The sequence below is a fragment of the Terrapene carolina genome, unplaced genomic scaffold (assembly GCF_002925995.2).
Source record: "Terrapene carolina triunguis isolate 2854851 unplaced genomic scaffold, T_m_triunguis-2.0 Scaffold210, whole genome shotgun sequence".
NCBI classification, from domain to species: Eukaryota; Metazoa; Chordata; order Testudines; family Emydidae; genus Terrapene; species Terrapene triunguis.
In genome coordinates this window covers 6031131-6052690 of record NW_020664561.1, presented here as the reverse complement: position 1 = coordinate 6052690, position 21560 = coordinate 6031131, and the positions used below count along the sequence as shown (strand labels likewise).

Below are 21560 nucleotides of genomic sequence, written 5' to 3'. Positions count from 1 at the left end.
TCATCTACTGTGATGGTGGCTTTGTATCCAAGATCCGGATTTGTGGCTGAGCTAATTGACTGACTGCAAATAGACCATGAAACAGTCATCGCATGACTTTTGTTCACTGAGACACCATGGCCTAGTGGTTAGAGTAGGGGGCTGGGGCTTCCACCCCTTGTTCTTCTAGCTAAGTGACTTTGGGTGAGTCGTTAAATCTCTTTTCTTCAATTTACTCATCCATAAAATGGGGATGATGATAACATGCACCTAACAGGAGTGTGGTAAATTGTATGCGTTTGAAGTGCTTTGAGATCCTTAGATTAAAATGCAACAGAAGGGCAAAGTGCAATTACTGCTCTGAACCAAATTTAAAGCAGTATTCTTTAGCTCATTACCAATCCGTTGAATCATCCAGACTTCCAGGTTGGGGTGTCAGTTAGTTATGACTGATTAAGGGCAGTAAAGGAGAATTATTTGATAATATATTCATCACATGGAAGTGAAGATCATTATGCAATATTGCGCAGTGTAGATTCCAACATATCACTCATTTCCCCCAATTCTCAAAAGCTCTGATAATAATTACCCTGCCTCTTCTATGGGGAATTTATAGGTTTCCATTTCTCATCCTTTTGATTTCAAATCTCTAGATAGCTGTTAGACTTTGGCAGAGGACCATTCAAAATACATTCCAAATATTCATCATTCCAAAAGGTTAAGAGACATAAGATGGAACAATTTATTAGCTAATGTGAAATGCATTCAGTGTATATAATAGGCTAAGTATACAAGTTGGGTCAGATTCTGATCTCCGTTTACACTGTTGTAAATCTAGAGAATTCCAAAGAAGTCAACAGAGTCACTCTGGATTTACACCATTATAGACTAACTCTGAATCTGGCCCATAGTTTTGCTAATTCTGCAGAATCTTGTTATCTTGTATGAGTTGCAAGTTGTACCTAAGAAAACACAGACTCTTCCTTTCTCCAGTCCTATCATCTTTCAGCTAGAACCTGCTAATAGCAGGCTACCGGTTTCAGTGAAAAGAATGAGAAACAAAGTTAGTTTTTTAAATAGCTCTAAACTCTCTAATCCCACAGACTCCATACTCTGACAATGCTAGATAAAAAGGTATTTATTCAGCATCCATGGAACACAGTACCTCTTTGGATGTTCCATTCTTGGATGAGGCATGTAGCCTGGAAGCTAATAACCAGGCTCAAGTTCTGTTGTTACTGGATCTCCTATGCCATCATTTTTCCAGGCCTGATCAGGAGGGACCCATAAAATGCATTAGTGGTTTAGATCGGGATTTCTAAATGAAAATCTGCTAATGGTTCCAAGATGCATGCGTTACTTGGGGGAAATCATCTAACTGGGTCAAAATACATTTGGATATTAATGAAAGGAAAATGACCTTTTCAGAGATCTGACCACAATGTTCTTTTTCATGTTCATTTGCATCTTATGTTTTCCCATAACATCCTGTCAATGCCGTGAATTACAGCACTATTGATCCAGTCCTTGGTAACAAGAACTAACAGGATTTGGCACACTAGGTGATCTGTAGCTGACATTCTCTAGCTGTCTGAGGTCTGCATGTTAAAATTATAAACAGATGAAATATCTATTGCAAATACCTTTCTTGTTTACTGGGGAGGCCAGCTGGCATTCATATCACACAGGCCATTGACTGTGGGCCCACATGGGCCATACATACAAAATAACATGTCAAAGTGAATTTCCAGATACAGGTGGGACAAGGCTATGTAGTAATGACTCTTCCCAGCAGCAAAGCTAGCTCGCTGTGGGACCCAAACAAGCAAAGATATTCATGAATCAAGTACTGTAGGAATGAGTAAATCTTTGCCAGTGCAGGCTATAGGGAGTTCTGGGTGGCTTTGTAGAGCATTGTAGTTCCCGCAGAGTTTCGAAAAGGCCGTTAGGAATGCACAAAATGCCAAACAATTGGTTTGCAATCTTTTTTTTTTTTTTTTAAATTCTCCTTGCAAAAATATTTTTTAGTAGCCCTGTGCAAAATGTCTTTCATTTCCCCATTCTTCCCAATTGAAACCCACATGGATTTTTGCAGTTTTCTGAGTACAAAGTAAAAACAAGTGAAGCCGCATGTGTTCCCGGCCACAGATTGGCCTGTTTGAGAGAGCGGCTGGAAGGCACAATGGGCAGCAACCTTGTTGGCCTCTAGCCAGTACCACAATATAAATGAATAATAATAATGATAACAGGTGAGATTCTGTGTGTAACCCACACACCTCCTGGCTGTGGTGTTCTGTCCCATCTAGTGGCTCTGAGACCACTTAGAGAGAGATTAATGAGTCTGCTCTAGAGCCTTAGCTAACAGTCATATGGCTTTTAGCTCATGCAATAGAGGCTCATGCACTAAGCTCCCGAGGACCCAGGTTTGATCCTGCCCGCTGACGACCACAGTCTGTCTGTATTACATGTGCTCCACAGAACTCACAGCCCGGGGGATGCAGGTTGAGCTGTATTTAAGCCACCTTTGTGCCTGCCAAATCCTGAGCTGCTCTTGAGAGCGTCCCCTACCCTAAAGGATTGCCCAGTTGACTGCAGTGCTACCTGGAGTCTCCACAGTGCTGCATGTTCCGATCCTGCCTCTGACACACCCCTCTCACCCCCAGCCCCATCCTAAGCTTGCTCCTACACCAGGGCTTGCAAGAGGGTCCTCTGACAGCAGCATTACCACTCTCTCCTGCAATGCCTATGCCCAGGGAAGATATGGGGCTTTAACAAACCCTTCACATTGCTCCAGCACTTTTATGTGATATGCAGGGACCAGAAAAGGGCTGAGGATCTTGTAATAATCTGTAAAAACAAACACACTATATTTTGTCATACTGGAAAAAATGTAAACGACGAGGCGATACCCTCCAGGTGTTCTGCTTTTTATGAGTATGGTCCAAAGATGATGGGTTAAATTCTGCCTAGATATGCACCACATGCAATCCGTTAACTTCAATGGGGTCACTGAAGATTTAAAAGGGCAGGAGTACGGTCTGATGGTTTTTTTTGCTGGTTTTCCTGAGGGTGCAAGTTAAAACCAGACAGGTATTGGGTACTCTCCTCCCTCATAAGTCATATACATCATAGGCTTTGAATAAGGAGAATGAGATCGCTAAGAATTCACCAGAGCCAGAGGGATGTTGCAAATTCCATCCTGTTTTACGATGACTCCAGGAATTCTGGGAGGCTTTGCCACCTAGCATGGCTTCTCCACCAAAGTGTGAGATCTAGTGAGGGCTGGAGCACTCTGCCAGGATAACAGATAGGAAATAATATCCCCAAAGTTGGTTTTACTAGAGTTTTATTCCTCCAGCTGTCCAAAAAAAAAATAAATACAACCAGCAGTTTGGTCTCTGAAATGCCGGGGGGTCCTTAGGAATACTCCGTGTTTCTCTGCTGATTTCTATTTACACTATGACTTATGGGGGTCTCATGTGGCTTTAAACCTGTGCACAGCTGCAAGATGTTTGTGGGCTTTGTCCAATTAAAGTGATCAGTCAGGCACTCCTTACTCTTGCCCAATACAAGGAGAAAGGTATACAAGTACAGAAAATAGAGGGCACCAGCTAAAATTAAAGGGGCAGCAACCGTAAAAGAGATATATGGAAATACTTTTTGTTGATGCATTTTACAATTACCTTGTGGCACGTACTGCTTCTGGATACTAATGAGGCAAATTGATTAGTATCGTTTGCTTGTGAGTGGGATATTTCCTCATTGCCTTTTCCATGGTATTTTGCTCCTTCTTCTGAAGCATCTGTTACTGGCCACCATTGGAGATGAGATACCAGACTAGATGATCACTCATTGGGGTCAGGAAGGAATATGACACTAACCCATTGATGATCCAGGAATTTTCACAATGAATGAACAGAGAGAGAGTTTTTTTAGAGGGAAAAAGGAAAAGTTGTGAAATGAGATGGTGACAGAAAAGGAAAGCAGACACGCAGACACGCTGCAGGAGGAAGTGAAAACAGAGTGTAGGCACTTTTTAAACTGTGTTATACAATATTTGATTTCAAACAGTTGCATTAAACGATATGAAGGGTTTTTGGGTAGCAAGAGACACCGGGAGACATGACTGAGGGGATGAGGAACAGATGGCCGGAGATGCAGATGTTGTAAACCTGGCTTTGAAGCCAGCAAAGATTTATGCCCAGGCTTATATTTTCACTCTTGAGTAGTGCTATAGACTTCAATGTTAAACGCGTGTGTAAGTTTTGGCAGGGTCAGGGTCTTGTGAATGTGAGGTGGGCGATGGACCCAATGTTTCTATATATAAGGGAGGGGATGATATCTATTGACTTTGTAGAGCTGGCTTTGGGATTGTTTTGCATAATTTTATGTCACTGTGTGTTCTTTAAGAGATATGACGACAGGCACCAGAGGATTGGGGTGTGTTGACCAGTTACAAACACAACATAGGGTATGTCTATATTGCAGTACGAGGTGCAATTGCAGGTTGGGTAGAAATACCTGTGCTAGCTATACCTGTGGTAGCATGATTAAAACTAGCACTGTAGATGCGGGGCTTCCAGCTTCTGCAATGCAAGTACATGCCATGGGTACTGGCGGACTTATACATCTTGTGCTGACGCCTGCCCAGTCACACCTACACTACTATTTTTAGCTGTACTAGTGCTTGTAAACCTAGTGCAAATACATCCACTGGAGCTGCAATCACACCTCTGATTGCAGTGTCGACATGCCATAGATTCATAGTTTATAGAGCCAGGGGACCTTCGTGGTCATTTAGCCTGACCTCTATAATTTGCCACTGGCAAGCCTTTTTACAATGTGTTTGTTTTTGATTCATTTCCCAAGGACCAACATGATAAGTCACATAAAAATTACAATATGTAAAATAAAATATGAAACAGACAAGGAATTCCAAACACATGCCTTGGAGCCTGAGATACATAGAGGACTTACTATATTATGGGAACCATCTGACCTGGAGCCCTGGTTGAAAATCCTGCTACAAAAGGAGAACTAACCATTCTCCTTAATAATTGCTGAAAGATGCAAAGGGCTGGGTCCGTGCACGTGTGTTGGGGCGGAGGGGTGTGTGACAAATCCCAACTGAAATCATATCCAGAGTAAACGGAACCCCGTTACAGCAGTTTAGTCTGGTCTGTGGGATCTAGTGAGATGCTCATTGACTTTATATCAAATTATAAATATGATTATAGGTGTATTTTTTCCAGTAAATACATTTTTCAACGGTTAACAGCTACTGACAATTTTTCCAAACTACTGGTATGAGAGAATCTGTGCCCTTCTTCCAGTTCTATCAGGATTACATTTGTGCCCAACATCAGTGCTACACTGCTGTCGGAGGTGTGACTGCAGCATGTGCAGACATAACTAGATCAAAGCTAGCTCAGGTAACACAGATAACAAGAGCACTAAAGCCGCAGCAGCACGGACGGCCGCATGGCTGCTCTGATGGAGTACATACCAGGGTCCCAAGTGAGCTTGTACAGCTTCACTGCTATTGCTGTTCAAAGCTAGCTCAGGCATGTCTATACTTGCTACAGTCACACCACTTATTGGTGTGGTGTCTACACTCCAGCTAAAGGTGTAGTTTCCAGATCAGGGGCAGACATACCCATGTTAGCTCTGATTGAGCTAGTATGCTAAAAATAGAAGAGTAGTCATGGTGTGGATATACAGTATGTATTTGGCAGCTCTGGTTGCTCAGGAAATAATACATACATGTATCCACACACATAAGTTCATTTTACATTTAAAGAAGGACTCGATCTTTGTTTTGAATGAAAAATACAACATGTGCTTGCTGCTTTCCAAACTTATCACCCTTACTCTTTTGAGAACAGGTGAATTTTCTGAGAATTAACAAGTAAATCTGTTTTTTTAGTTTGAGTTAAATTAAATATAAACTGGGTCCTTTAAGACATTTAGCATCTGACTCAGTCTTTTCTTTGTCCCGAATAACTTTAACAATGGTATAATGTAGATCCAAACTTTCTATATAGTTAAAATCAGTTAAAGTCTTGTGCACAGGCTATATCTGAAAAAAAAAATCAACTAATTTAACAATGATAGTGTGCCATGAGGGGGGCAAATGTGAATTTTTTTTTATGTGTTTTAAAAATCAGTACAACCTGATCTGGGATCACAAATATTTAACTGCCTTAATTATAATTAGAGAGACAATGTGGGTGAGGTGATATCTTTTATTGAGACAACTTCTGTTGGTGAAAGCTTATCTCTCCCACCAACAGAAGTTGGTCCAATAAAAGATATCACCTCACCCACCTTGTCTTGCTTCACCCACACAGTTGTTATTGGGGCATTTAGTGCACTGGATGAGGTACACTCCATGTTTCAATAAGTGTGTGTAGGAGCCATGGATCTTGAAAGGTGTGTTCTGGGGGATGTTGATCATTGTAGCAGTGGAGATATGTCTGCAGGTTTTGCATCTGTTTTTCTGGCAAGGTCTGGTGCCACTTTGAGTGTCCTGGTCTGTGGGGAGCTTGCTTCTGATGAAGTTGGGGGGGGTTGTTTGAAGGCCAGAAGAGGGGCCTTAGAAACTATTTCTTTCAGGATGTGGTCCCCAGCAAGTATGGTTGTAATTGTTTAATGAGGCCCCCTCTGGGTTCCAGTGTGGTCACATCTAGTGGTGTGCGGTCAGATGGTTTTGGTTTTTTAAAAATTATAATTGTGTGGTCATTGCATTGTGTCACTACAGGGCAGATTTAAGTTTGTGTGGGTCACTTGCTTGGGCATTTCTTACCTGAACAATTTTATATTTCTTTTAATTGTAACCTTAACTCTTAGTTTCCTGAGTTTACAGTGCTTGGTTTGGGCTAATGGCAACAACTCTGTAATGACTTTTAAAAATACAAATAGAGGTTTTGTACTTCTAAGGGGTGTTTGGAAGGATATTTTGTGCAGGTTTGAGAGCAAACCCTTACATGCTTGGGTCTCTTCTCCCCCTTTTTCTCTCTGTGCTCACACCTGTCTGCTGCCTTTCCAGTTTCAACTTTACTTCTGCTACTCCTGGTAAATAGACTCTTGCAGAGTGTGAGGAATGCATGAGAGGGATGTCAGCATGAGACACCATGTGCAAATGACCCTCAACAAGGGAGTGATGAAATTGACCATACACCAAATGCTGTCCAAGGCACAAAATAAACTGAAGAAAAATAGAGAGAATTTTTCTCTCAACTCTCTTTCCATGGTAGCGGTCTTCGGGGTTACTGCTAGCAATAATAAATAGAAATTTTAAGGGGAAAAAGTGATCTTCAGATTGACACAGTCTCTTTAAGGTTGCAATTGAAACCTTAACGTTGGCATTTTCTAACCACTGAACGTTTGAAGATGTTCTCTTAAAGAGACTTTTTGAGAGAACATAATATACATTCATATGACGATTTTTTTTCCAGTTTCACTGACTCACAGAGCAACTCAAAAACATATGCACTCTGCTCCTGAAACTGGCACTGCCTCTCCAGAATTTGTCTGTGTTAATGGTTTTTGCCTTCAGCAATTTGTAATGGGAAAGGTAACTTCTGTTGATAATTTGGAGTTGGACAGATTGCTATCATGCTGTAAGGATTGCTTTCATTATGTCTTTGTTAATTTCTTTTCATAAACAAACCCAATGCTAGTTTTGAATTCCTTTTCTCAGCCCTTTGCCCCTCTAAGTTTCCTGTTCTCTAGTGTGTAAAATTTATGCACAATGTGTTGGGTGGTGTGGGGAATTTCAAATATAAAAGGAAATGTCACTAGGGCCAAGCAAGGACCCAACTGGGCAAAGAGTTATGGCCATACACCAAGTTTCACTTTGGCAAGGAATCTCCTGGGATTCCTGGAAGTAGGTTGCTCAAAAATTTCCCATCAAACCTTTTTTTTTGGTCTGGAAAATTTGGATTTTGATTAAACAAAAATTTTCGCAGCAAGTATCTATTTTTCTCAAAAAAAGTCTTGCTTTTTTCTATTGGCAAACACCAAACCTGAATTTTTTGTTGGCTTATTGCAGAAAACTTTCAGTTTTACTTTTTTCTACCAAAAGTCAAAAATTTCCACTAAATTTTCCCACTCAGTATTTTGAGGCCTGGGAACATATTTCAATGCTCTTGTTTTCTTGCTGGAATTAAGTCATTGAGCTTCCAGCTTACACAATTGATATGAAAAATCCTTCCTGGCGTATCCTATGTTTTGTGGTTAAATGTCTTGGGTTGGAAAAGCCTCATACCCTTCTTGGATTAAATCAAACTGTTTAGTTTCAATGTGGATTTGATTATTGTGTTTATAATAATCAGTAGCTATGTCTAAATGATTCCTCTTTTGCTTCAGTTTCTGACATTATTATAATTGCAGTGGCTGGAGCACCCTACAGAGGACAGGAGCCCATTGTGCATGGTGCTGTACAAACATATAGTCAGAGGCAACCCCTGCCTCAAAAAGCTTATTGTCAGGATCCCGGACAAAGTCAGGTAGGACTAGTGGCAGGGTCTTGGGAGCCAGGAACTGATGCCAGGGATCAGAGCTGGTGTCGGAGTCAAGTTGAGGGTCAAAGCTAGAGTCTAAGTCAGGAGCCAAGACTGAAGGCCAGAGACAAAGTCAGGAATTGGGCCAGGAATCAATACTACATATCGGAATCTCAGTGTTGGGGTTGAGGGGGTCAATCAGGAATCAGGATCCAAATCAGAGCCAAAGTCAGTACCGGGAGTTCAAAGGCAGAGAAGCAGGGTTGTCATGGCAGCTAGCTGGTAATCCATATTGTTGCCCGGACACTTCCCGGTACGCCCCATGGGTTTATGTAGGATCAAGGAGCCAATCAGGGGTTGCGAAAGACAACTGTCAGTCAGTCCCTGTGGATTGTGGCTCACAGGGAGCATCCAGGTTGCAGCTGGCAGTGTCGGGGTTTGGTTGCGTGAGAGGCCTCCAGGCTTGCATTCGAGTCCTGCCAATCCTTTTACTTACAATCTAAATAACAGCAAATGTTGACACACAAATCTTGTGTCCTATTATAGTATTTCTCTCTCTCCTATTTCCCCTCTTTCTATTTCCTCCTCTCAGGCTCTCTCTATGGTATTTATACAGCCCCTATCTCCACAATATCTGAGCACCTTCCACCACCCCTGCAAGGCAGGGCATTGCTATTCTCTCTACTGGGGAACTGATGCCTATAGAGAATACATGATCTGTCCCAGGCCACACAGGAAGTATATGACAGAACAGGGAGTTTAAGCCAAGTCCTAGGCTAGTGCTCTAACCAATGGATGGTGCTTCCTCTCTCTTTTAGCATGTGCTGAGTAACCTGGACAGCAAAGTGCTATATGCCCTGTACTGCTGTTTAGATCTGGGCATGTGTCTACCCTGCAATGTTCTCCCCTTGCCCTCTGGAGGGATGTCATGGGTCTAGTCCAGAGATGGGGCGGGTGTGGGAGCTTGGTAGGCAGGGATAGGTATGGGCATGCAAGGGAATCGGGCTTGGAGGATGTGAACCAAATTGAGCCATGATATATTGCCTGTTTCTGAACTACCAGAGAGCAGCGGTCAGATACTGGTTTTGACCCCTTTCTGCTATTCAGCAGATGCAGGAAAGGATGAAGAAGAAAAGAAAAGGATGTTCCAGGCAATGAAATGGTGACAGTGGTGGGAGGGGAAATAGAAATCAAGGTGCTGAGGGTGGTTGAGATTTTTCAAAGCTACCTAAGAGATGATTTAGCCGCTCATTGACATTACTGGGAGTTGTGTGGCTACACCCTCTAGTCGTCCCTGCCCCTGTAATTAACCCAAGCCTGCGGTCAAGGAAAACCACCACCGGGCTTAGCTGCCGAGCAATCTGTGTCCAGATACTTCCCGTAACAGGGTGAGTAATGTCCACGCTCCGTGCCAATTGATGGCAGAGGTGAATTGGCCAGGGGTGACCTTCACATGAGTCACTGGAATATAACGATTGCTCATAATTTTCCATTCAGTGCCTGCACCAAGTCACCTTTTATTGACCTTTTGTTTTTTGGATCCCGTCTGTTATGAGTGAGCTGTGAATCACTGGCATCTCCCTTCATGCCAGGAAGAACCAAGCAAATTGAGATCATGCTTTTGGGGCTGTTGGCAGGATGCACATTTATTCTTTGGCATTTTTCAGGCCGTCTCCTTTGTTCTCCCATCCCCACAGCATTGAGCTTGTGGCTCCTCGTGTGTAACAGTCACACAGGAATGTAGCAATTGCCAGACTGGATCAGGCCCATTGTCTACCTAGTCCAACATCCTGTTTCTGATAGTGGCCAGTACCAGATGTTTCAGAAGATGAGGTATGAAACCCCAAGAGAGCCCTTAGGAGCTAGCTTTTTTCTGAGAAATGTTTGGGAGATGAGAAAGCAATGATCCAGCTCTTCAAGATATTTAAGTGCCTAACTCCCATTGAAATCATTATGTTTAGCATCTTAGGACTGGTCTATACACAGTTTGGGCTCTGATTTGTGACCTCCCCCCCCTTAGACACTCTTGAATCTGATTAAGAGAGGCAGTGTGCTTGGTGGATAGAGTCCTGGACTGGCATGCAGGAGACCTGGGTGGGTTCCATTCCCAGCTCTGCCACTGGCCTGCTGGGTGAGCTTTGGCAGGTCACGTCACCTCCATGCCTCAGTTTCCCCATCTGTAAAATGGGGATAATGACACTGACACTCCTTTGTAAAGCACTTTGAGATTTATGATGAGAAGCACGGTATAAGAGCTAACCCAGTTTAAGAAGGCTCCCGCTAGGATTTGTACTAATTTAATCTTAGCCATGTTTCTAGCTAACCCATATTCCCATGAATATTAAGAGAAGCCAATGGTTTCTCCTCTCATCTACGCTGGTGTAAATTGGGACTATTTCCACTAAAGTCAATGAAGGCACACTAATGTAAAACTCCTATAAGTTGAAGAAAAACAGGTCCATTGTGTCTAGAAATGACCAACCAAGATAGAAATAAGGTGACCCTTCACTATGGTATCACAGGAACAAACAATCTCCTTTTTGGCATTGGACCAATGGGCCATCTAATTCTGTATTCTGCCTCCAGCACTGGCCAAAAATTGATTCTTCAAAGGCAAGTGAAAAGCCTATAATGCACTTCTCTAGTCCGTAGGGTCCCAGATGGAGCAATGAGTCGGAGGTAGGGTAACAGATAGCAGAACAGGCCCCCTGGTATGCTGAGCTGAGCTGTTCCACTCTAGGAGGAAGATCAAGCACTAAGAGGCGGAAAGAAGATCAGAGTCCATCTGGGGTGTATGGAGAGAGAGATCCTCAGGTGGCAGGGATGCTAGGCTGAAGTATGTGTGGATTTGGGTCCCTTTTATTCTTCCTCCATCCCTAGGAGTTAGCAAACCCCAGATTCTGGCCATAAAGGGCAATGAGCTAGAATCTGAGCTCAAACTCAGAACCCTCCCTCTTCTGGGTGCTTAAAGCACAGGACATTCTGGGCCATCAGCACAATGTGATGATGTTTGCAGCAATGTAGCCCAATGGATGTTGTGATCCAAACGTCATGAAGTTGTGGTGAAGCTATGCCTGCCAAACTCATAACAACTCGGGCCAGTTTGGGGGAGGGGAGGAAATCACACAACACATGTGGTTCAGCTGGGCAGGGTTCAGAATCCTTCCCAAACTCCCTACACAAAACAGTCCAGCTCAGGCCCCAGGCACTTGGGTTTTCCACTTGAAGAGTGAGGTGGTATTATTTGAACATTGACCCAACCACCTATCCGCAGCGCTGCTGATTGGAAACAGCTGCCTGGTTCCCACAGACATACTGGGAAAAAAACCCAACCTGACCCTTCCCAGACAAATTACACTGAACCTTCAGCCCTTATGAGGGTTGCCCATCATTTGTCAGTGTTGCACTAGGGTTCCTCTGTGGAGTTTATGCTTCTGTTCCATTGCCCTTACTTCAGGCCCAATCCTGTGCCCTCTTATCCTCTGCTGACCCTGTATTAATAGAGACCTTCATTTGGATTCCAGAGGAAGCCGTAAGTGGACACCTCCCTCAAAAGCCAAATCTCTAACTTTGTATTGGCACTTACAATTTTCATGGATTTTTTTAATGCCTCCAGAAACCATTTGTGGGGCCCACAAACCACAGCAGCTGGTCTTGCAGTGTTTCCACTGTCCAAGGAACTGAAACACCGTGAGACTGATTCTCCCCTGCCTTGCGCTGTGTGCTCCGAGTGTAAAATGCTACCCTGTCAGAACTCTCCGCTCACATCACTGGGTGAGTTCTCTCCCTCTGCACAGGTTTCGGTGACTACACAAGGTGGAAGGCAGTAGAGCATCATCTCCTTCATATGATATCAACCCCGTCACTGGTTGAAATAAACCCATGAAAAGCATAACCAGAAATGCCAACACTACACTCAGCACAAGTATTAATTAAATTGTATCTCACTGTCTCCCTCACTCATCTTCCTGTAGCCTGATCAGGATGACCCGCTGTCACCACGTGTGGCCATACTTTAATGCTCCAAAATTCCTAAACACACTTGCTTTTCTAACACATTCCTGCCTTTCCATCTCGGCTTAAAGATTCAAAACTCCTGTTTAAAACTAATCTCCAAACACTTCCTCTCAGATACAAGGAAATCATGGGCATGTTTGTATCCAGCATTCCCAGACTGGAAAGGAATCTGTCCGGGGATTGACTGTCTATTGAGGAGAGGAGAAGATATGGGACCTGTAAACCTTTTGGAATCTGAAAACCGCTTTTTAATTTAAGTGGAATGTCCCTTTGTTCCCAATTGTATGGACTTTAGGTGTACAGGTGCAGTAACTGTTACCAGATGGACAGCGAAAAGCATCCCAAATGGGTGCTCAGAAAAACAACACATTTTGGATTTCATTTTCTTAATAAAAACTTTCCTGTTTTGGGACTTCATCTTTTCCCAGGGACACTAGGGAGAAGGCAGTATCACTATGGGAGAGGCAAGGCAGGGTTACTTTCACAATGCTTTATTTTATTCTAAATCTATTGGGCCAGATCTCCAGATGGGTGTAGCTGATGTATCTCCTTCGACTTCAATGGGTCCACACTGATATACATTAGCTGAAGATCTGGTCTGTTATATTTAAGAATGTTAAGGTCCCAATCCAGCAACATACTTAAATAGATGCTTAACTTTAATCACATGAGCAGACCCATTGATTTCAGTGGGACTATTCACATGCTTAAAGTTAAACACATACTTAAGTGCTTTGCTGGACCCAGATCTTTTCCTCACTCTCTCCTTCCCCCACACTGCATGGAAACAGATGCTGACCTGACAGACAGGGGTGCTGTGAAACTGTTCATGCATGTTTGAGATCCTCAGAGAGAAGATGCTGTCAGTGCAAATCGTTGTTTTTAATACACCTGCTCAATTAGGAGCTCAATTCCCTTTGGAATTCCATGGCAGTTGGGTGCCTATCTCCTATAGACATCTCTGAAAGTTCCAGCACAGGATACGTCTACACTGGGGAGGAAAAAGCCCACAGCAGCAAGTCTCAGAGCCCAGGTCAACTGACTGTGGGTCGCGGGACTCACACAATGGGGCTAAAAACATCAGTGTAGACATTCCCGCCCAGCTTGGAGCCCAGGCTCTGAAACCTAGTGAGGGGATGGCTTCTCAGAGCCGGGGCTTTAGCTGGAGCAGGAATGTCTACACTGCTGCTTTTAATGCTGTAGTGGGAACCTCATGAGCCAAATGAGTTGACCTGGGCTCTGCGGCTCGCTGCTGGCAGTTTTTGTTTTGTTTTTTTCAGTGTAGATATACCCTTAGAGTTGAATAATATGAAGCCAGGCAGGGTACAGATTACAAGAAGCAGCCGTGTCAAACTATTACGGGTCTGATTCCCTACTCCGGGACACCATGTTCATGCAGGTGGAACTCTACTGACATTAGTGAAGTTCCCCTGGTATAAAACCAGTGTAAATAGGCAAAGAATCAATCCTATTGCATGGTGGACGTAAGCCTCGTTATAAGGCCAATGAGTGACATAAAGAGGAGAAAATAACTCCCCAGTGTTTTCATTAAGACCAGTTCAGCAGAAACAAAGCCACTGAGAAGAGGAAGGCATCTCAGACCATGTTTTACATCATCTTATTGCTCCAGCATCTTGGATAGTTCCCTACCTAGCTGGCCAAAGGTTTGACTACCCAGTATATAAACATATAGCTCCCTAAGTGCTTTGGGGGACATCTGGAGCCACACTGCCACATTGCTGCATCAAATGCTAAGGGTTCTGGTGGAACTAAAGGGCCCTGCGGTCTCTGACGAAGCAGGAACAGTGATGCTGTTATGGAAGAAGTAATGAGGGAGCAAAGGGAAGGACAATTTGCCGAGCAAGCTAGTTTGCATAAGGTGGAGCAGGGAGTAATGGGAGGAACCAAACTCCACCTTTGCCTGGGATGCCTTTGCACTGGTTTGCATTGGAATCTGGTGAGCAGGATAATAATGATCTTCTGGTGCTTTCCTGAGAGAAGCAACCAATCAATGAGTTCAAGTAGTCTTCCTGTTTATAAAGTGTAGCTCTTCTAAACTGGGGAAAATGGAAACCCAACCATGTGAATTAGGTGACTAATCATGTAGGGCACCTAGTGACTCGGGAACAATGCATACTGGCAGCAGACACTTTGTGAACAAGGCCTAAGCTGAAATTGGTTCATGCTCAGAACTCATCCAACAATGCTGACGAGAAAACAAATATGTAAAAATCGCCACCTATCTGTGGACAATTTGCAACAAGGGACTAAATCAATAAATTATTTGGTGGTGAATTGTTCATCCAGATCTAGGTCAATATCACAAAACAGCAGAGGCTGGGCATGCCCATGACTAGCTGCATTGTGGCAGGACAATGGGTAAGCGAATTGGTTACCATTGTATCTGACCACTGTGCTGTTCATTCAGTATCCTGGGACAATTATGCACGTGGGAATAGGATTGTCATTGCATTTCCCTATTAATGCCGTGAGCATGGTTTTTATCTTGGTGGTGCTAAATCCTCAGTTCAATACTTGTGCTCTGGCTTCAGTGCAACAGGGTAGGTACTTGACATGAGTGGTGCTAGTACAGCTGGTCCTTTGCTCAGCCATGTGAACCAATCACCTCTGGCCATAAAGGGATGGAGGAGGGGGAATATGCAGCAGCCGCTATTTATGGTAGGTCTCGCTGGCAAAGCTTTGGAGCAGAAGAAGATGGCCAGTCACAGAATTTCAGCTGCAAAAAAGCAAAGCAGGTGGGAATTAGGGAGATCTCAGCAGCATGCATCGACTGCAGCAGCTAGTGATAGAGAACAACATTATCCTCTTCAGCACAAAAAATGTGCCAAGAGAAAAACCGAATACAAAAATCCTCCAATAATAATGTGTATTAGGATAGCTTCTAGCAGTCCCAACTGAGATGAGAACCTGATTATGTTAGTCAGTGTACAAACACATAGTAAGAGACAATTCCTGACTCAAAGAGCCCACTCTGTAAATGAACAGACAGGGAGACGGTGGGAGGAAGGAGATGTTATCCTTACTTTACATCTGAGGCCTTCAGAGATTAAGTGGCTTGCCTGAAGTCACAGAGAAAATCCATGGCAGACCAGGTCTCCTAAATGCTATGCCAGTGCCTTCATCCCAAGGCTGCCCTACCTTCACAGAAAAGTCCATTGATCATAGTCTAATGGGGTGGAAAGATGAATTAATGTCAGAGCAGAAGAGGCGAGAAGGCTGGCCTTCTAAATCAGGTAGAGTTTGAAGGGCTTTGAGGAATCCCAGTCCAGACCTGATGGACCTTGGACATCTGCTGTAGCAGCGTAATTTCTCTGCATCAAGGGCCCTACACACTGATGGTGAGCTCCCCAAGCTGAATAGATCCAGAGTTCCTATTTTCTTTTCCTAAAATTGATTTCAGTGAAGATTTGCTGATTTACACCAGATGGGGATCTGGTCCATTGACTTCAGTGGAGCTATGCCAGTGTATACCAGATGAGGCTCTGACCCTATGTCTGCATTAAGTTGTCTGTGCAGAAGGGCTTCTATCAGCACTGGGCAGAGGGAAGCATTCAGTCTAGTCTCCACTTTCCTCCATGTTTCCTATCCAAACTTTGGAAGGTTTTCATCGGTTTGCTCCCCTCTGCAATGTGGAACAGAGGGAAACATTTGTATTAGAAAGACAGCTTCAAGAAAGGGGACAAATAGGTGAAGAAAGGGACATGATGCCATAGGCCCAGACTTCCAAAATTGATGCTGAATCTCTTTTTAAAAGGTCTGTTCTAGCTCAGCCAGAAGTTATGGGTTTTGATACAAGAATCACTAGGGGAAGTTCTCTGGCCAGTGTTCCAGAGGTGGTCAGACTAGATATTAAGGATGGTCTATTCTGGCCTCCAAATGTATTAATTTATATGAATCTATGAAAAATGTGGTCTCAACTTTGATCCAAGTGGCCAGGATCTTGGTTTTTATCTCTCATCCAAATGATGCAGAGATCTAAATTAGGTGTGTTTAAAAAAAGAAGAAAAAAAAGGGAAAAAAAAGGTAAATGCTGATGCTTCAGAAATACGAGTAATCTAGTTCCAGCACTTCACCTGTCTGATTCTCTCCCATTCTAGATGATCAGCTGAACTCAGAAGAGAAGAAGAAAAGAAAGCAGAGAAGAAACAGGACCACCTTCAACAGCAGTCAGCTCCAGGCATTGGAGAGAGTCTTTGAGAGGACACATTACCCCGATGCCTTTGTACGAGAAGACCTCGCACGCAGAGTCAACCTCACTGAAGCCAGAGTTCAGGTAAGTAATGCCAGAAGTCAATCTTCTGCCCATCTCATCCAGGTACTGTCAGCAAGCCATGGCTTTAGCATTCACTCAGCCAGCAGGATGGCTGCAGAGATAGAGGATTGTTAAAGAACATGGGCCTTAAAATCATTACAAGAATATAGGTCTTACTGTCAGTAAAGCTCTCAAACAACTAAATGCCATAGAGATCCTTCTGAAAAGCTCTATCATATTTAATAGGGTGAAACATTAGGATTTTCTAGAAATCAAACAGGACAAAAACAATAATTTTATCACAGTAGAGCCCCGGAACCCCAGATTGGGATCGAGGCCCCATTGCGTTAGGTGTTGTACAAATCCATACAAAGACAAGAGCCAAAATCTGAAAAATCCAAAGAATTTAATAGAGAATAGGATCCTTTCTGTAGAATTTTTCAGCCAGATTATGGAATTCTATAGCAGGGAAAGAATTCACTAAATTCTGTAGGAATGTGCCATGAAAGAAACACAAGTGCAAATCTCATCTGCTTTAGCAATCAGAGACAACTCAGCAGGGGCTTGGAAGTGGTGTCTATTTTTGTAATCAGATTGACGACACAGGCAAAAATGCCAAGTCAAGAAGCCTTCTCCAAAGTGAGCTGTGTGGGTTATACACTGTAGACTGAGCTTCCTATGGAGGCATTACACCCAATATTTAATTATGGTGGCAAATGTATGCTACTTTTGGGGGTAGAGAAGAAGGTTCTGGATCATGATGAGAGAACCCTCAAAAGGTTGAGACTTTCGGCTCAGATCCCAAAGTTGGGTTGTGCATCGTGGCTTTAGCCTTCTGGCCTGGCTAAGGTGCACTCCGTGTAGACCCAGTATGGCAAGCAAAGGCGGGTTTGAACCCCCCTTGTGCCCCTGTGCAAGATGAAGCAGCCTCAGGACTTGTGGCAGCAGTAACAGGCCCCAAAGAGCTATTATGTTGGATGGGGGTTGATGGAGTGCAGCATCACTCTAACCATGTGCCATTGCTTAGAGGTCCTGTGGAGAGGGAGGCAGAGAGAGCTGGTTATGCCAGCTTTGTGCACCCAGGGAGTCTCATCACACCACCAGAGTGCCACCAATGGTCCGCATCAGAGCTAAAGATCCCCTCGACTTGTTCTGAACCTCAAGAGATTTCAAGATCGGGTAGGGAATCACAACAGCATAGGGTTCTTCATGGGGTTGCCAAGGCTTCCTGCTTCTGCTCAGGCTGGAAACACCCTGTGAGTGACCTTTCTCAATCCTTGCCAGAGCCCAGAAACACAGAGCTGTATGAAACTGAAAGATACAAGGAAACAAATTGCTCACAGCCTTATCCAAGTGCCAGGAGACTTGGGTTCCACCAGAGGTTCTGATGAAGGTTTGAGTTAGATTTATTTAACCAGAACGGATGCACCCACTGCCCAGTGAGTATCCAGGCCTAGAGTGGCATTGCAGGGAACAGTCCACCTCCCAAACCTCTGTTCACATCAGTTATCACCAGAGTTATAACAGCATAAACTCTCTCTTGTTCTTACATTTGCTAGTTTAGCCAAGCAGGGTTTCCCCAAGATGTGCAGAGGGTGAGAGTAAAGCCCTTGAGCAGTTTGAGAGCACAAGAGTGGGACGGGTCAGGGAATGAATGAAATCGGCCTTTTAAATTCTTGGACTGAAGGGAAAGAGCTTGTGGGTGTGTGCACGCGTGCGTGTGTGTGAGAGAGAACACCTGTGAGCATGTGTGTATGTTTGTTCATTGATAGATTCAGAGTTTAAAGCCAGAAGGGACTGTTAGATCATCTAGTCTGATGTCCTGCACCACACAGGCCATTCAAATTCACCTAGTACCCCTGTACTGAGCTGAATAACTTGCGCACACGTGCGTGAGTGTTTGTGTGTGCGCATACATATGTGTGTGTATGCATGGGCTAGCAGCAAAGGTATGTGTGTTGTATTTTAGGGCAGGGCATGAGTGCCAGGCATAGTCAGGGAAAGGGATCACCATGCATTAGGACAGCAGGGCAAATCCTAACATAAAAGCAGCCGCTTCTACAGCTCAGGGCAATGGACCAGCAGCAACTTCCCAAGAATCCCTGTCATTCAGGAATGAGGTTCAAGCAGCCAGCAGCCCCTCCAAGAGCAGTCGTGATCTTAAAGGCCAGACAGGACATCTGCATCTTCGCTGAGAGGATCCTTGGTGCTCAGGCACTGGGGTGGAGACATGAGGCCACCAGCATCATCCTGGGTCCTGGAATATCCAGAAGCAGGAGAGGTCCAGCTCATGAGCATCTCCCCTGTGGGTCCCAGCTTGGAAGCACATGACCTCCCACATGCTGCTGCTTCACCTTGGGTAGGGAAGATGATTAGCTGCTCAGGCATAATGGAAGCTCCTCCTGCAGACACAGTGCATCCGTCCACTGCTGGTCCTTTCCTCACAACGAGGTTCTGGCTCTCCAGGCCACCAACACACCAGGGTGCCTGGGCCCCCAAGTATCTGATAATGCAGGGAGAGTAGCAGAACATCAATGGAACAGGTTATAATCTCTGGCCTGTCTGTCTTTCCCCCTCCTCCTAGGTGTGGTTTCAGAACCGAAGAGCAAAGTTCCGCAGGAACGAGAGAGCCATGCTGGCCAACAAGAACGCCTCCCTTCTCAAATCCTATTCAGGGGACGTGACTGCGGTGGAGCAGCCCATAGTACCTCGCCCAGCTCCAAGACCCACTGACTATCTCTCCTGGGGAACAGCCTCGCCTTACAGGTGAATGCATATCCCATCTCTAGGTGATCAGCCTCCTCTGGCCTTGGTCAGCCATCACCTTCAGAGCTCCTTCTTCATCTGACAGTGACGCTCACTGGGAGCACCCTGTGAGAGCCATATCTTGGGCCAGATTTCCTGTTGCTCCTTTCCCACACCCAGGCTTTAAGCCACCTTTGTGCCTCCCTAATTCTGACCTGGGAGGCTTCCTGGGACAATTTAGAGCAGCCCCAGCACTGCACTAAGTTGCACTGGCTTGTAACAATGCCCTATAGGCATTGCACAGCTGGAGCACATAGCATTCTGGCCAAACCCCTCCTGCCCTGGTCCATCCTCAACACACACCCTATGCCTGGGGCTGCAAGTAGGGCTAGCATAGAACATTTATGTCAGCCTTGTGCCAGGCAAGAAACCCCCTTGCAACAGAGATTCTCTAGAGGGCTGTTTCTTGTCTCTTAGTGGCCCCTTTATGCAGTTCAGACAGCTTAAAGAAAGAATGGAGGGAGAAAGGAAAGGCGGAGCCATTACATTTTGTGAGCTTGCTTAAATAAAGAATCAAATTTAATGTGACTAATTTCTGGCTTGTTTCATTTGAAATACAGCATCTAGATTAAATGCCACAAGAACACCCACATTGGTAAGGGGACGTTGATACAATGGTAGCCTTTGTTGAGCACTTTAAGGACCTGGCCACTTTTGTTGTTAAAAAACTAGAACCGCTGTGCCCTGGGGTGGCTGGCAGGAGCGGAGAGGGAATGCCGAGTCTTTCCTCTGGGGGATGCTTGTTTGAACGCAGGTGTGGGTGGCACCAGTCTCTGAAAGAAGTCGCCTTCTGGTGGCGAATGTGAGATTAGTGAGTGGTTCCTCTCTCTTGTTCCTAGTGCACAGGCATTAACTTGTTGTTGGCAGTCTCAGCAGAGAGGCCAAGAACTGACGTGACTCTTCCATCCTTAGGCAGGTTGGGAAAGTTCCGGGAACTTCCCGTACCCTGATCTAGCAATAGGCTCAGCTGGGTCGTCCCAGCATTGTCTGGTCAGCTCTAGGGCACAGGGGCAGGGCTGGGTAAGGAGACAACAAGACTCAGCTGTTGGGCCCCAGAGCACCAGCCTGAACCTGCTCAGTTCTGGGTCTCGCAAGTCTCAGGTCTTTTATTTTAACAAGGACAAGACTAAGCCAAGGGGAAAACGTGAGCAGGCGAGGTTCATTGCTGCCATGGAAAGTGTTTTTCCTGGCACTGGCGTTGTTGCTCTGGTAGGTCTGGTTGCTCCCACTCACACCCAAGGTGACCTGCCAATATTGGAAATATACAAACAGGGTAGCAAAACAGGGGCCCAGCTTCCCTCTCCGCTGAACCACATAGCAGAGGGAGCTTTCTGGAGCAGTGGCGGGAGGAAGTGATAAATACTTTGCTAAAAGGAGCAGGGGCGGGCGTTCCTCTCCACGAGTGGAAGCCGGCCTGATAGCATGTTCTGGGAGTTACTGGGCCATGAGAAATGCTGCCAGCGTAAAATCAGAAAGGGAAAAATCTCCTTAGCATTTGCGCTTCATACAATTCACAGCCCTCGCCTCCCGTCTCTGGGCAGTCCCCAGCCAGCTGGGGACTGCTCTCTGGGGGATGGAGGGAACTCAGGTTGTGCTGGCTTGTGGGGAGGGGTAGGTGACTGGTGGATGTTTTTAGCACTGTGGCTTGAATTTAAATGAAAGGCTTGAGACTCTTGGCCATTGCTCCATCCTGTCACAGCCCAATGTCAGCCCAGCTAAGCAACATCCCCTGTGCTGGCCTTAGAGAGCCATACCCGATCAAAGGTCTCTGCTGCCCAAAGTCAATCGGGCCTATTCCTCACAGCACTCATGCAACAAACAGTCACTCATCACGTGGCATCCTCTGTATGTTGGTACCTTTGCTCAGTGGTCCTCAACCATGTCCACACCGCAACCTCACGTTAGAATAAAGAGGGCGTTAGGACGCCCCCTCTGTACAGACAAGGAGTGTGGTCTGGTCGTGACACTAGATGAACTCAATG

At 44.9% G+C, this 21560-nt stretch overlaps 1 protein-coding gene across 2 annotated transcripts in view; it reads left to right on the top strand.

The window, feature by feature from the left end:
* Nucleotides 1-21560, top strand: part of LOC113407218 (paired mesoderm homeobox protein 1) — a 76517-nt gene that overhangs the window by 46668 nt on the left and 8289 nt on the right. For both annotated transcript variants that reach the window (XM_026655426.2, XM_026655427.2), the window contains exons 2-3: nt 16619-16794; nt 19358-19539. In XM_026655426.2, the coding sequence (XP_026511211.1) occupies nt 16619-16794; nt 19358-19539 (358 nt within the window). The remainder of the gene's footprint in view (nt 1-16618; nt 16795-19357; nt 19540-21560) is intronic.